Consider the following 15,552-nt stretch of genomic DNA (forward strand, 5'->3'; position numbering starts at 1 on the left):
TCCATTATCTATTCTCCTTTTTTTTTTAGCTCTCACGCTGGTGGAGATCAAAGCAGTGAGAAAAATATATCTGGCCTCTTAGCTGATAGATGTTTTTCCCCAGTTAATCACAAACTTTCTCTGTATACTGTTTTGTACTGAGCAGGTATTGTACATTTATTTGATCAAATCTTTCTTGCTGACACAAAACACATTCAAGAGGAGTTTTCCGAGCTGGAAAACCAAAACAATGAGCTAATTGAGGCTAAAAATCTATGTAGGGCCACCTGTTGAGTTGAGCTGGTATATATACTTCTCTGTTGGTTTGTCACTGCAAGTGACACTTTTCACATCACACACAGTCCTCTGATCCACTCTTGTATTACAGATCTTGATAAGTGGAGGTTTTCAGGTAGGAAGTGACAGTTGTGTGTGAAATGAAAAAGCGATAGGTTTAAATCCTGGATATGTTCCCACACCGTACCAGTGGCTTTGTCAGATGCATGATTGTCACATTACCCCTTCCCCTGTTTCAACATTGTAAAGGTGTAACAGGATGGGGTTTCGGGCACTGTTGGACAGTCTCACCCTTACTTTGCTTGAAGTATGCTGACACCTTAAGAGTCAACAGATTACATGAGACTGTAGAAACCTTTTGAGTTGAGGTGTGAAAAGTAATGGATGAAATCTACAGCGAGACCAGTTCCCTTTGACTTTGAACTCCTTGATATCCTATTCCCAGGAATACAGAGAATTTTCAGACAAACAAACTGCCTAAAGACATGTTCCACAAGGTATTTGGGTGTAGATACGAGCAGGAGAAGTGTAAGCTGCTGCTTTTTGGCATTCGGTTTGATGTCAACTTTTGAAGTTCTCTGTGAAGTCCCGAATCAAAAGAGAATCCGAGCCATAATTAGAACAACAGACCTGCTGTAGCTTCTGGGGAACCCTTTACAGAATTCAAAATGCTGCCACGAGTCTCTCAACTAGTCCAAAAGGCATAATTAACCGTAAGTCCAATTCACCACTGCTGCTCCCTTAACTAATACTTGTAATTTACCCCCCTATTAAGAGCTCAGTATTAAATGTGACAAGCTAACTTGACTATATAAATGCTTTTGCCAAAGTGGGGGATGGATAACTGCCAGGACTATCAAGTGCTCTGCAGAATCTTCCTTTAAAAATTCATGACATTAAGGGCTCTGATATCCTGCACTGCAAAAAAAACAAAAAAAAGCCTTTGATTGGTCAAAACCATGCCAATCATTCTTTAAACCCTCTGAATGAATGTATCGGTTTATAAAGATGTTATTTAAAATTTTAAAACAAACTCGTGTATTTTGTGCATTGACATGTCAAGAAAGTGATATTTAAATGTGAATTTAGTCATGTAATTTGCAGAGTGGGGTTTCTCCATTTTGCTTCAGGGAGCTAAATGTTGCTGAGTCGGCTGAAGCACTCTGTAGCAAAGGAAAAGATCAGATCTGTCCAAGCAGAATATAGAAGAGCTGCTAATCTGCTTGCAAGGCTTTTAAATGGATGGTATGACAGTTATACTTTACCTGGCATGCTAAGTATTAAATACAGTGAGGCTAATTATGGGGATTAGCAGGGATGAACTGTAGTTGTATTTAGGAAGAAGAAGATGTGCAAGCTAGAAAATGAAAGAGTAAGGAGGGTGTTTACAAAGGGTTAATGAGGCGGGCGAGACAGTTAGCTTTCATGATAGAGTAGAAGGTGCTGGAGGAGAGATAAAGTCAGCCATTTTTCACCTAAGGGTCGTTACTGCTGCTGGCTTACTGCTTATCTGATCCACAGTGTGGGGACAGTCGCAGGCAATACACCTGAGAGACAATGATGTAATCAGCCAGTGTGCGCATGTATCTGAAAACTGGGGCACACTGAGGTAACAGGTGTGTTCATAAGTGTCAGACGCAGTCTGGCAGAAAAGTTTTCTCCCAAATGAGATCATTCAGACTCGTGATGAGTCCCCAAAACAAACAAACCAAAAAAAAAAAAAAAAACTTAACCTGTGCCCAGACTGATGATGCAAAGCCTGCAAGACAGAGTGGGCAGTCAGCTCAGATCACAGATGTGGAACCTCGGATCAGCATTAAATTTTTATCAAGTGACGAGCAACATAAAGTAGATTTTGCTATTCTACCAGTACTCTGCATTAAATGTAAAGGAGGTTGGAGGTTTCACTGAAGTAAAGCCTCAAAAGGGTTCATCCTCTGGGGAGTATCAATATGCTCAGTGATTTTCCTGCAGTCTGTCACTTAGATTCTGTTATTGCTGTGTGTGAGTGGACATTTTGGGCTACAACTAAAAGACAGGCAAGACAGGGATCAACAGAATATGAAGGCTTCATCATCAGGGGATTATGAATATGTAAACCAATATTCCCAGACCATCCAGCCATTAGTCTTTGACATACGCTGTCATAGACCAAAGTTTTGGCCATGTGAAAAGTTTTGTCTGATAGTGACACCCCCCCTGAGGAAACATCAGGGGGTATTAAAGAATGAAATGAATCATCCCGTGGTGACTATGAATATTCATATGAAAGTCAGACGCTAATGGTCATTAAGCATATCAGTAGCACTTGTGTTGAAAGAGACAGAAAGTCTTTTCGTCCTCCAAACAGGTCTCAGGCGCTGACCATTCCAAATCCTACTCACGAAGAAGTATCGCAAATAATAACAAGTACGTCAACAATAATAACAACAGGGATCCCGCTGAATACAAATTAGGCAGGAAACACGAGACGAAACACGTGAAAACAATGACTTTCATCGATACGCGTTGCTTAGATTCTGCCGACCTTGGGCGCAGAGATAAAGCTGTCACTGTGTGGTAGTTTTAATCAGACTCAGGGACCTTGAACCTTCTTTTTTCCCACATTAGCTATTGTCCCTCAACAAAAAAAAAAAAAAGTTTGAGCTGGCTCAATTTGTCAGGCCAAGTTGGCAGGCCATTTAAATTGCTTGAATGTAGACGCATACATCAGAGGTGACACCCAGGGAATAATGGCTGTGATTCATGCGAGCAGCTCTCCTCCCTCTGTCTCGCGTTCTCACTTTCTTTATCTCCATTTCGTCTCTCTCCGCTTGCACTCATTCAAGCCGCTCTTCCACCCTTCCTCTCGTTCTCATCCTTCCCTCTCTCTTTAATAGCCCGAACACAGATAGGGTGTCATTAAGGGAGTGTAGATGGGGTCTTCTTGATGAGATCCGGGGGGGGGATTGGCTTGATTAGCCGGCTGGACTCATAGATTGTTGTGCAGACAGGGTCTGCCTCGAAGATTAGCAACCCCTGTGTCATCTTGGTAGCAAAATTGGTTACAATACAGTCACTCACACACACACACACACACATATATATATACACACACACACATTCACCTGCACACACCAATTATTCTAACAGAATGAACTAATTTGGCCAAGGGCCCATTTGTACTCACCACCTTTTGTATTTCAGTCACACTCAGGGTTTACTGTTTAAATATGGTTCCTTCAGGGCAGGTGAGAACATTTCAGCTTCCATCCGTGCATTATTTTCATGCTCATGATCTAAGTCCCAGCTCAGGGACAGTTTTCCTGATCTGCAAAAGGCAGAGATCCAGTCCCAAGGTTACTAAACTGGACGCTCTCCATCACTCCACCCGGGCAAAGCCTCACAATACAGAGAACATAAAAAAGATGCACTCTAAGCTTTTTTTCAGTTCTACAAAGCACACGTAGACAGCTCCGATGATTAGTATTCACCATGTTCATTCATCACTCCCAGATCTCCTTCCTGCTTTCATTACCAAAAACATGATTTTAAAAATATCTAGGCAGATTTGAATGTTCTTTAATCTAAGGCAGGACTGTGCATGTGTTTATTTAGAAGCACCAGCCCACACACAGGACTATCTTTAATGTCTGCTCATTTTTCTGTCCTGCATTTGCATCTTTTCTTTTCTTTTTTTTTTTTTTTTTTTAAAGGGGAAGAACTGGACCGAAGGAGGTTTTCAAAGACGTTAAATTGTGAAAGTTTATTCTCTTGCCTTGGAAATTGAAAAGTTTGGAATAAACGGGATTATGGGCTGGAAAGCCGAGCAGAAAAATGAACTTGCAGGCAAAACCAGTCTGGACCGATACCCACTGCTCACTGGTTTCATCGTTTTCAGAGTCTGCTATGCTTCTGCTTGAAGCTGAAGACGTCTGACCACCTACTTCACCTACCTGCTGTCCAATTTTACTGCTGAGCTCACGGCCACACCTCCCAGCTCTTGTGCGTTGCAATGGTGCTGTACTGCTCCTGATAAAAAAAGGTCAAATGTCTGACTGACTCCCTCTCTCTTTGTCTCTCTATGTCTCTCGCCCTGTGGCAGGCCGGCTCCCAAGGCTTCGTCAGAGCAGGGCAGCAGCAGTGACAAGAAGGAACGTCCCATGAGCACCATGAGCGAGGCTTCAAACTACACGGGCGGCTCCGACTACAGCACCTTCCCTGGCAGCCCTGCCACCACCGTCACCACAGCCACCACCGCCACCTCCACCTCATCCACACGGGTCAGTCTCCATCCAAAACACACCTTCAGAGTTAAAAGTAGCTCTGATGAGCAAATTGGTCGCTGTTCTAAATCAGGGCTGATAATTATTAATGTGATTATGACCTCATCCTCGAAGCATCGTTAGCAGTCATTGCTGAGGAGGGTGAGGCTCGCTGGCGAGGAGGTGGATATATTTTTCATGAGAGGGTTGTAAAAGAGGGGGACTTCTTTTGTTATTTATCAGGCACTGCGTCACTATTCATGGGGATGTTGGTGTGTCCAGACTGGAGTATCTTAACAGCTACTGGATAAATTGTCATTAGTAATTCATTGTCCCATGGGCAAACTCTGACTTTGGCCCAGATTTCTCCTCCAGATGATCTATAACTTCTACCATGAAACTTAGTAGATGATCATTGTCCTCAGAAGGTCAACCCTCAGAAGGTCAACCCTAATAACATCGTCTAGTGCCTCCAGCAGGTCAGAGTATTCAGCTTCCCGGTGAAATAGCTCTGTCTCCACTACAATGTTTGACAGAAAACTTGTTAAGAAATTCAGATGTCCCCGCAGGATGAATCCTAATGTCTCCCTAATGATCCCCCAACTTATCCTCTAGTGCCACTAGCAGGCCGGCCTTTATGGTTCAGAGTGAAATGTGGTTTACCATCTTCTAATGGCTACTTCATGCAGGATAATGTTTCATGTCACAAAGCTAAAGTCATGGCCTCCCCCCCCAGTCTCCAGACCTGGACCCAGTAGACCACCTTTGGGATGTGGTTGAGCAGGAGATTGGCAGTTTGAATATGCAGCTGATAAGTCCACAGAAATGATGTGCGGAGCAACCCAATATTAGTGCGGTGTTCCTAATAAAGAGCTTGGTGAGGGCATGCGTGTATATAAATAGCATGGCTACGCTCCTATGGGTTATTTTAAAGGATAGGGACAAACAGCCTATATGGTCGTTTAGGCTGAAGGACTCAAACACAAAGATGATGTGACTCTGTTGTCGAGTGATTTCCTTTTCCTTTCCTTTCCTTGAATCTACAGAAGTGTTCAAGGAAACACGGCATCAGCTTGGAGAGTGTCATAACACCCACACCTGCTGTCTTCTATGTGACATATGTCCCACATTCATGTTTTGTCAGGTTACATCATCCTTCTTCCTCATTTCTTCTTGTGCATTATCCAAGTTAACTGTCACCTATAGAAAACACATGACGTGCAATGAAAACAGAAGGAGGTATAAGGTGTGACGTGTTAAATGTGATATTAGCATCCAGTACATGCTATAGCTGTCATTGATTCAGTAGGTGAGAGCTGGAAACTTCCTGGAGTTAAGACAGTTTCTCAGAGCGTAGGAAAAGTCCTTCACCTGCTACATGAACTCCCATAAAGTGGACACCTGTCATATTTACACTCCAGTCTTTTCACTTTTGTTTCATTAATTAAACTAATGGAATAAAGCACATTAATTAGTGAGCTGTAGACGAGCTGGTAGGCAGCTTTTGAACAGAATGAGGCTAGCTGTTGTCCTTTCCAGCTTTTGTGCTAAGCTAAGCTAAGCTAACTGCTGTAGTTTTAAATTTAACGCACAGGCCTGAGGCTGGTAGTAATCTTCTCATCTAGAAGAAAGGAGGAAAGAAAATAGACCTGTTTCCCTAAATGAGGAAACAAATGGAAGGAATTCATGGAAGTGATGCAGCCCAACATGAACCGTCAGTGCAGCCGCTAACACCTCTGACAGAGCTGATTTGTTGTTGAACCTCAGGACATGTCACTGGCCCTCAGACCTCCGTGACTGTCGTTGGATTGGGTCACTGCGCGTTTGAACAGCGTGTCCCATTTCTAAGCGCTGAACAAAGCACACTAACACACAGGAAATAAATATGCACAGGTGGATCAAATCAGAGGTTCAGTGCTTTCATGAATAACTGATGCATCGCTTCTGCTTACACTGGCCAGAAGAAAGTATAACACCGCATAGCTCCATGTATTCATGAGGAATCATTATTTATAACTGGGCTGCGTGGGGTCCAGCTCCGTGACTCGCAGGAGAATCGACTGTGAACAGAAAGGATGAAGCATATTAGGAAAAAAAATAATAATAATAATAAAAGCAGCGTAATAATTAAGTTGTTTGTGTTTTCTTCTGTTTAAAACGCCACCACAGAGACAGCATACAGGCAAATCGCGGCTACAAAACAAAACCTGTGCCAGTGCAAACTAGTTCACACACACTTAACAGCTCGATGGGGACGTCATGAGATGTAGGTTTTTCTGCAGCCGAGTCGAGGCTAGAAAAGTAGAGACTCCGTCACGCTAGGAGACAGGGTTTTCCTGTGGGGCAAACAGAAACTTTGGATTATGGGTAGTCGGTTGCATCATAATTATCTACAGTGGATTTCACGGCCATTAGCCCTGTGCTATGACAACATTTTTATCTGTAGATGATGGATGAAAGAGAAAAGAGGGTCAGAGGGTCAACAAAAACAGTAGGAAGCTAATGAATCTAATCAGAACTTAATTCAGTGCAGTAGTAATTTCATCCTATTTGTGTTCAGTTTAGTGGTATTCAGAGGACTCCTTGTATCCTTCTGCTGTTTACTGAGATAAAAGAGAACTTTGTGCTGCAGTGCTGCATTTTCCCACTAAGTGAGCCGTGATGTATGGGAGGGGGGGGGGTTGTGGAATATACACTTTGTGTAATGAGCTGAATATATCTGCCTCTGTTGCTGCTTTTTATAGATGCTGGAAAAAGCTGCTGTTTGTGTGTACAAGCTTTTTTTGTTTTTGTTTTTCTTTCGTTCTTTCTTTCCAACCAATGCACAACACACTTGTCACGTCAGATTGTTGTGTTGAGATCAGTGGAGAAAAAGGAGCTGATATTTTGGGTTGTTTCTTCTGTCTCTGCGTCTCTGCAGCTCTCCCTGCTGTGTTCGCTCTGTAGGCGATGAGAGATGGAAACACCAGCACAACAGGGTTTTCTTTTTTTTTTCTTTTTTTTTTTATGGAGATTTATAAATTATTTTGTGTGAATTATTTATTCAAATGTGTACATTTCGACATCTGTAATGTAAATGAGCTGAATCCACTCTACACACATATATATATATAATATATATATTCTCTCATTTATTATTTCACAGCCCTCCAGGTCTTCCAAGAAGGTTCACAACTTTGGCAAGAGGTCCAACTCCATCAAGAGGAACCTCAATGCCCCGGTGGTCAAGAGCAACTGGCTTTACAAACAGGTACAGGCGGAGGATTATGGGATGTGTTTGAGTTTGTGCATCTGCTTTGTTTAATCTCTACACAAATAGAAATGTATATGTGGTTTTAGGGGGAGTTACAGTAAGTGCTGGATCGGTGCAGTAACTGTGTGCAACTGCATCCTGCAACCATTACAAACAAACACAGATCAGCGAACATGAATATAACACTTCCAGTATTTCCAGCATTTCACAAAGTCTTTGTAGGGTAGGAGACATGGAGTCCTGCTGCTGCCGAAGTCCCCGTGGAACCAGAAGAGACGTGAGGATCCCGTCAGCTCACCTAGCTTGAGGCTCGGCTTGTTCTCTCATTAGCTTTCTACCCACTCACTGCAGGCTGAGCGGTTCTCCTGCACCCCCCCCCCCCACACACACACACAGATGTGCTATGGGTCGGGTTTTTCAATCGGTCTGCGGACCCCTGACCCTCACGCGCTCCCTATGAAGACAGCCTCATCGAGCGATGGTCAGCTCAGCTTTCCAGAGCACCATTTTACAGCCCGCTGTCAGAGACCTGTGTCTCAGCCTCCCCTCACTGTATTCACACTGAGACAAGAATTGACAGCAGCCGCAGCAGCCAAAGTGCTCACTCACAGAAGAAACGCCATCAGTGTTTACCCCAAAGATCCTAACCTCGGGATCTGTGGGCCGAGGGTGACTCGTTACAAACGGTGCTCCAAACCCAAACGTGCATGAGAGAATGGTCTCCAAAAAAAAAAAAAAAAAAAAGCTTGTTATTGTCGCTGCAGTCGTACAGCACCAATGAGGGGTACCAAAAAAAAAAAAAAAAAAGAACGGCAGCAGCAGTGGAGAGAACAAAGCACAGACCTTCGCCCCGAGCACCACAGAGGCAAATTTGTCACTGCGTTATGAAGAGATAAAACAAAAGCAATTTGTCTCAGAGGAGGAGATAGAAGCTGGTTAATAGAAGCAGCCAGAGGGAGAGACAGAGAGGGTGTCAAGAGGAGGGAAGTGGAGGGGAGATCAGACATGGGAGAGAGAGAGAGGGAGAGTGTGTGTGTGTCTTGCTGTCTGTAATTACTACACTTTGGCTGAGTGGCTGATGGGCTGTGCTCTCTGACCCCTGCAGGACAGCACAGGCATGAAGCTGTGGAAGAAGAGGTGGTTCGTTCTGTCCGACATGTGCCTCTTCTACTACCGCGGTGAATACACACACACACACACACACACACACACACACACACACACAGTGCAAATTCACATAATGCAGACTGATTCATTAAGTTCATTTACTCGTCCAATCAAAAGCTGTTTTCAGAGCGAGCAGGTAGAGAGTCCATGTTTTGAAGAACCTGGAGGAGCAGGGAAGCACTGAAGCTGCTCCGGAAACAACACCTCACTCACTGTCACCCATCTCTGTGTTCCATGATCAAGCATCATTCAAAGCAGCTAAAACTTTGTTTTTTTTTTTTTTTTTTTTTTTTCCACTTGTCAGGATCCAAACGTTTTCCAAAAGACACTGAGGGGAAATGATGCACAAAGGTGTCTGTGAGAGAAAAAAAAAAAAATGAGATTTTTGGTTCGCGGTTTGTCAGACACTTTTTATGCATGTGGTTTGTTCTGTGGGAGGAAAATCTGGATTCATGAACTCTGTATTGCTTTAAGGCCCCTGGTCAGTAATGAGATGTGGGCCCCTCATGCATTAAGGTCCCCCCCCATATTACCTGACACATTTACATCTTGTCAAAGTACCACAGAGTAGCTGTGAGCTGTGAACCTGGAGTCGTGAGGAAAAATAGTTTTTTTTTGGTCATTTGGACGAATGGACCGTTTAATAACACAGGCTCTGAAAAGCGGTGCAACAAGCAGATAATATAAAACTTAATCAAGATCGGTGTATCAGGATAAAACCGAGGTTCGAGAGGTCAAGTTCGCTTGTCACTTAAAAGTAGTCGTCCTTGCTTTCACCCACAGCTGGAAGTCCCATGTCGCGGCACTAATTTCCAACTTTTAAGTTTTGCAAAAGCTCATCTGTTCCTCCTTCGTGTCTCCTAAACCCTTTTCTTTTTTTTTTCCATCTCCATAAATTGACAAATTAGCCTCTCCCAGAGCGCAATCAGGAGCCGCTTTCATGACAAACCCAGGGGAGAATTGGATGTTTATTGGCTTAGCCAGCCGGAGACGAGAGAGAGAGAGAGAGAGAGAGAGTGAGAGAAAGAAAGAGAGAGGAGGCGACCTCGGGAAGGACAATGACGTGCTCGGCTCTCTGATAATAACCTTTTCTTTTTCATTTCATCCCCTGCTTCCTCTGTCGTTTTATTTTTTAAGTACCTTCTGTCACTCAGGTCGGGAGAGGATGTTTGCAAGAATTTGGAGTTGTTGTACTTTTTACTTTTTTTAGTGTGAGCGCTCCTGCTGCCGTTATTTATGACCTGGAGCGAGGCAGGCAACGCAGTGATGAACGCAGCTGTCATTGTCAACACCTGAAGCAGGTTTCTTCTGGGTTGTAACAGCGTGTGGACGTACAGCTTGATAAGCACAGCTGGATCTGTTTTCTTTGATTTAAAGAGGAAAAAGCAACAAAATATATAAATATAAAAACTTTTTTTGGGATGTGGCAGCTAAATAATAATTGTTCCACGGCCCTTTTCCTATGTGTTCTTAAAGGGGAACCTGATTTTGTGATTGGCTGATGGGAATCAAAGCTTTATATTAATCCGAGCATTCGCTGCAGGGCAGACACATTGACTGTAGACAAACCTCAGTGAACCTGGTGAGGAACCTCGAAGTGTCAAGTGTTCTGAAAAAGTATTGTTAAAAGAAAACACCCACTCCCTCTGCAGTGTGTACCTACAGCATCTCCCTGCATGTCAGCTTCCCCACTCCCCTCTCTTCCTCACTCGTTTTCTGTGTGTGTGTTGTGTCTCAATAATTCAGCAGCGGGGATGGGGCCGGAGGAGATGCAGGGGCTCGCCGTGCAGGCTCGGTTAAAGCAAACAGCAGCTCTGGCTGGAGGCTTTGTATGTTTTTGGTTTTTTTTTTTGCTGCAGTCGGTGCAGCGGACATGTTTCCTCCTGCACCTTCGCCGCCTGCAGTTCCGATCTCCCATCAAAAGCTGCATCACGCTGTGGAGAGGTGTGATAGAATGATGCAGTCATTACCGCTGCATTCATGGTGGCAGCGTCTCACGGCTTTTTTTGTGCTTTGCAGCTGTTTAGCTTCTGAAAAGTCAAAGGGAAAAAAAAAAAAATCAAGGAGAAGTGTTTTCTGTGAGCGACAGCCTATGATCCTGTTTCCCCTCCTCAGCTGTGTGTGTGTGTGTGTGTGTGTGGGATGGAGGGGAAACAGGATCATAGTTCACACACACACACACACACACACACACACACACACACACGCACACAGAGCTCGTAGGGGTGTCCAATCATCTCATTCTCTCTCTTTCTGTGTCTGTCTGTTTTGGTCTGATAAGCCTCAGTACATTCTGTTCCATCGCCATTTGTTATTCATCACATCGCCGACCAGATCAAGTCGAGGCCTAACACCACGCTGTCGCCAAATGTCCTGAGTCGAACCACCTGTTATTTTCTACGTTCCCCCCCCCCCCCCCCCCCCCCCCCCCACACTGGTGGCAGCAGCTAGCCACAAGGCCGCCACATCCCTCGACACTTTGGGCCACTGTCTTATTTCAAACCTCACCTCTCAGCGCCCACAGCAGCTCGACTTGTTTTCAGCTTTACATCTCCAGGATCTTATACTCCTCTAACATGCGACCATACCAGACATACCTGACTTTCCTGTCCTTTTGCTGCAGATGAGAAAGAGGACAGCATCCTGGGAAGTATCCTGCTGCCCAGCTTCCACATCTCCATGCTGTCGGTGGACGACCACATCAGCAGGAAGTACGCCTTCAAGGTAAAGACGCGCAGTTTGCCTTATTTAAAAGTCTTTTACCCCCGAGCTGCCCTCATTTCCAGCATCGTGTCATTCAGTCAATAACAGCACGTTGTTCATAAACTGTTGATGAGGTCTGCTGATGAGTTTACATCATGAAAACGAAGGACTTGATGACGGGAGCTACTGTCGAGAGCCTCATCAGCACACCTACGCAACATAATTAAAAACACTTAGACACACACACAGGAAGTTGGTAGTCGCACACCTCAGCTTTACCTTTGCCAATATACACAGAGGAAGCTTGATGATGTGTGTGTTTTCACACATATACACACACACACAGTCATACTGTACACAAACACACTCCTCAGCCAGCAGGAGTGATAGAAAGCTGGTGTCTCAAGGTCAGCATCCAGAGCTGCTTCTCGCACTGCTGGTTGTCCTCCTCTTATTTACCCCCCCCCCCCCGTCTCTCTCTCTCTTTTCCTGCCTCCGCTTCCAGGCCACTCACCCCAACATGCGGACCTACTATTTCTGCACCGACACAGCCAAAGAGATGGAATCCTGGATGAAAGTCATGACGGATGCCGCCCTCGTCCACAGCGAACCGGTCAGAAGGTCGGTGCTCGCCACAGGGACACACCCGCAGATCGTCCCGTTGGCCACGATTCCTCTCAGTAATAACACGACACTCGCCGAGCAGGTTTCCCAATCTGTTCCTAAACAGTTCGGATACAGTATACAGTATAATACAGATACAAGTCTCAAAGTCTTTGATGAGAATATGAAATTATTGTTGAGGAAAGGCCATTGTTCTTTCTTGTTAATATACTGCATCAGTACCCAGTGAACCCAGACCCCCTGCTGTCCCGCGCTGGCAGGAATTTCTGGCGGAGATCACATACTTTTCAGAAGTCAAAGATCAGAAAGAAGGGTGATGGAGATAAAAGTGCTGTCAGACAAACACGGGACTCTAAAGTTGTCTTTGAAATCTCTTAGAAGACTCCCATCTGTCATTCTTTGTCACATTCCCCTTTTTCTTTTGGATTCTAACTCTGTCTTTCTTCTCAGATCAGACAAGTTGAAAGTGGACCAACGGACACCCCAGGAGTTGAACAACTTACTGAACCACAGAGTCTTAACCAGGCCTGAGATCCAGAACAACGAACGCAACCGCGAACCCATGCGACAACACTCCCTGTCTCGGGCCGACGACAAACGGCAGAAAGATGTGGAGAAACACAACAGCCAGAGGGAGCGGGAGTACTACACCTTACAGAGAGACGGGGAGAGGTACTCTCTGAAGAAAGACGGGGTGAGCTACATGCTGCAGAAGGATGGAGAGAAGTATCTCCTCCATAAGGACGGAGAGAAGTACTTGCTGCGGAAAGACGGCGAGAAATACTCGCTGCAGAAAGACGGACAGGTGTACGCCATTCACCGGGACCTGGAGAAGTACACCGTTCAGAAAGTGGACGAAAAGTACACGGCGGCAACGACAGAGGAGAAATACGCCCCGTCTAAAGATGGAGAGAAGTATTTGCTCACGAAGGACGGAGAAAAATATGCACTGCAGAAAGTTGGAGACCGGCACGCCCTCCAAAAAGACGGACAGAAATACGTTCCTCAAAAGGAAGTGAGGAGACAGCTGTCGTTAAAGGAGACAGACAGGTACGGCACAATGAGGGAGATGGAGAACAAATATGGTACCATACAAGTTGTGGACAAATACGGCACTCTGAAGGAAGTGAAGAAATACTGTACGCTACGAGAAGGGGATAAATACGCCACCCTCAGAGACGCAGAGAAGTATGCTACAGTTCGTGACGGGGATAAATACGGCTTCCAGAGAGACCCGAGCGCAGAGAGGTCTCTGACTAAAATCAGCAGCATCAAGCTGCAGCCGGCTCAGGCCGCCGCCATCGCAGCGGCGGTGTCCGCGTCTCGCCAGAGTCAGGCCAACCTGGCCAGCGTCCAAAAGCCCGCGCAGGTGAACGGCCAGGGGTCCGGGGCGGGGGAGAAGACCGGGGACTGCAGCCCGGCAGAGGTGGATGGTAGCCTGGCTAGGGCTCCGGTAAAGTCCCCCGCTCCAGCGCAGGAGCCGGAGAGGGGTCTGTCCAGGACCAACTCCATGCAGCAGCTGGAGCACTGGGTCCGTGCACACAGGTCAAGAGGAGTGGATGACGACACCAGGAGGTGAGTGTTTACCCACATGTGTGTTTGTGTTACTGTAGCATTTGCCTGTCTGTGTGGTCATTTGGAGCCAAGCACAGAGTCCACGGTGCACAGGTGGGAGGTTCATTCACATCAGGCAGCGCAAAGCATCTTGGGGGTATTTTGGTAGAAACTGGGTTTTAGATGTTGCTCTGAGAATAGATGTCTCAGAACCAAGTCTGTTTCCGGAGCAACGTGGGTTTATCAACAACAGCAAACAAAATAATTTGATTGAACAGTCCCCAGCCAGAAGATGTGTTTAAACTGGTACCAGATATATAACGTTTAATGTGGTTAAAGACAAGATTAGATATACACAGGGGACTAATAGGCTGACAAGAAGCTGGTGACACAGAAAACTGGGGGAGAAAAAAAAGGAAGTAAACCACCTAAAACACATAAGGCAAGTGATTTCAAAATAAAACAGGAAATAGCTACAAAGAGTCCAAGCGAGAAACGTCACACAGTTTGATGCTATCATATAAACAACTCTTTGAGGTGCTGTGTGTTCAGGTCCCAGCAAGACAGTTTCCTGGAGAAGCCTCTGAAATGGGCTGACATAAAACCCAGTGTCAAACGAGCCAATCAGTAGCGAGTGACACATCCATCAAGCTGATGTCATTTCCAGTCGACACAGAAGCTGTGGCGGTGGTCACTGGAAGCTGCTAACTGAATGTTTCACACACGTACCGAAGAAAATGTAGATTTTTTTTATGCAAGTTTCTTGGAAGCTAGCTAGCAAAGCTCTGATTGGTCGATTGTATCTCTAGTGAAAATAGCTGCCAGTGGACACAGCGCCACACCTACTTGAGTTTACTCAACAAGTTGTGGGCAGTGATTCAGATTTCAACCCAGCACACAGTCAATCACGTGTAACTTGCACCTTGTTTCAATCCTGGGAGGGTTAGTGACCTCTCCTCCTGACAGGTCTGCTCCTCCACAAGATTTAAAACCTTTTTTTTCATCTCTCACTCTGCCATTCCATCTTTTCATTCCGCGCCCTTGTTCCTCATGTATCTTCCCTCATCCTCGCTCTGACCTTGCGGGGCCGGAGGGAGCCGGAAAAAGCTTTTTGTGTCACCACAGATGCGTATCTCAGTCGGAGAAGGGCTGGCGTTTAGCCGGCATTTAGCCCGGCTGCGCCGAGAAATGCGGCGGAAAAGAAAGAGCCGAGCGCCGACGCTCCATTTGCTTCTCAGCGCTTCCCCTCTCTCTCCTTCTGCTGCCATGAATAAGTCATGGAAATGAGACTGTAATGAGAACAGAGCAAGCTGAGCGCTGCAGAGACACATTTGTCATCTTTATCAGCATCCGGCACAAAGTAGGGAAATGGAGATACGATGTTGTAGGACTGATTCTTATTGTTTGTTAACACAAGCGTCCTACTTCTGCTAACAAGCATGTTATTTAAGGTGAGCAGAGCGGTCCATCGCACAGTGGTGACTGAGCTTATAACAGGCAGGTGTATGTTAATTTGTTTTTCCTTTTTCATTCCTTAGATCATCCTACATTTGAAGTTACTGTCCAAAGTCTCAAATAATAGCCAGACCATGAACAGATTACACTGTTACAATGTTAAACTCATCGTAATGGACATTTCTACAGCTCTAGTTCCATCAGTACAACAACAGAGCCATCTCATTCTCTCCATATGCAGCTCAGAGTTTCTCCTTTTTCCCCAGAAATACTAGT

At 45.3% G+C, this 15,552-nt stretch overlaps 1 protein-coding gene across 8 annotated transcripts in view; it reads left to right on the forward strand.

Annotated features, from left to right (window-relative positions):
• Positions 1-15,552, forward strand: part of LOC121175983 (pleckstrin homology domain-containing family A member 5-like) — a 150,353-nt gene that overhangs the window by 110,047 nt on the left and 24,754 nt on the right. For all 8 annotated transcript variants that reach the window (XM_041029889.1, XM_041029890.1, XM_041029884.1 and 5 more), the window contains 6 exons: positions 4,361-4,538; positions 7,666-7,770; positions 8,879-8,951; positions 11,564-11,664; positions 12,149-12,264; positions 12,718-13,842. In XM_041029889.1, coding sequence (XP_040885823.1) covers positions 4,361-4,538; positions 7,666-7,770; positions 8,879-8,951; positions 11,564-11,664; positions 12,149-12,264; positions 12,718-13,842 — 1,698 coding nt within the window. The remainder of the gene's footprint in view (positions 1-4,360; positions 4,539-7,665; positions 7,771-8,878; positions 8,952-11,563; positions 11,665-12,148; positions 12,265-12,717; positions 13,843-15,552) is intronic.

Source organism: Toxotes jaculatrix, chromosome 22 (genome assembly GCF_017976425.1).
Source record: "Toxotes jaculatrix isolate fToxJac2 chromosome 22, fToxJac2.pri, whole genome shotgun sequence".
Lineage (NCBI taxonomy): Eukaryota > Metazoa > Chordata > Actinopteri > Toxotidae > Toxotes > Toxotes jaculatrix.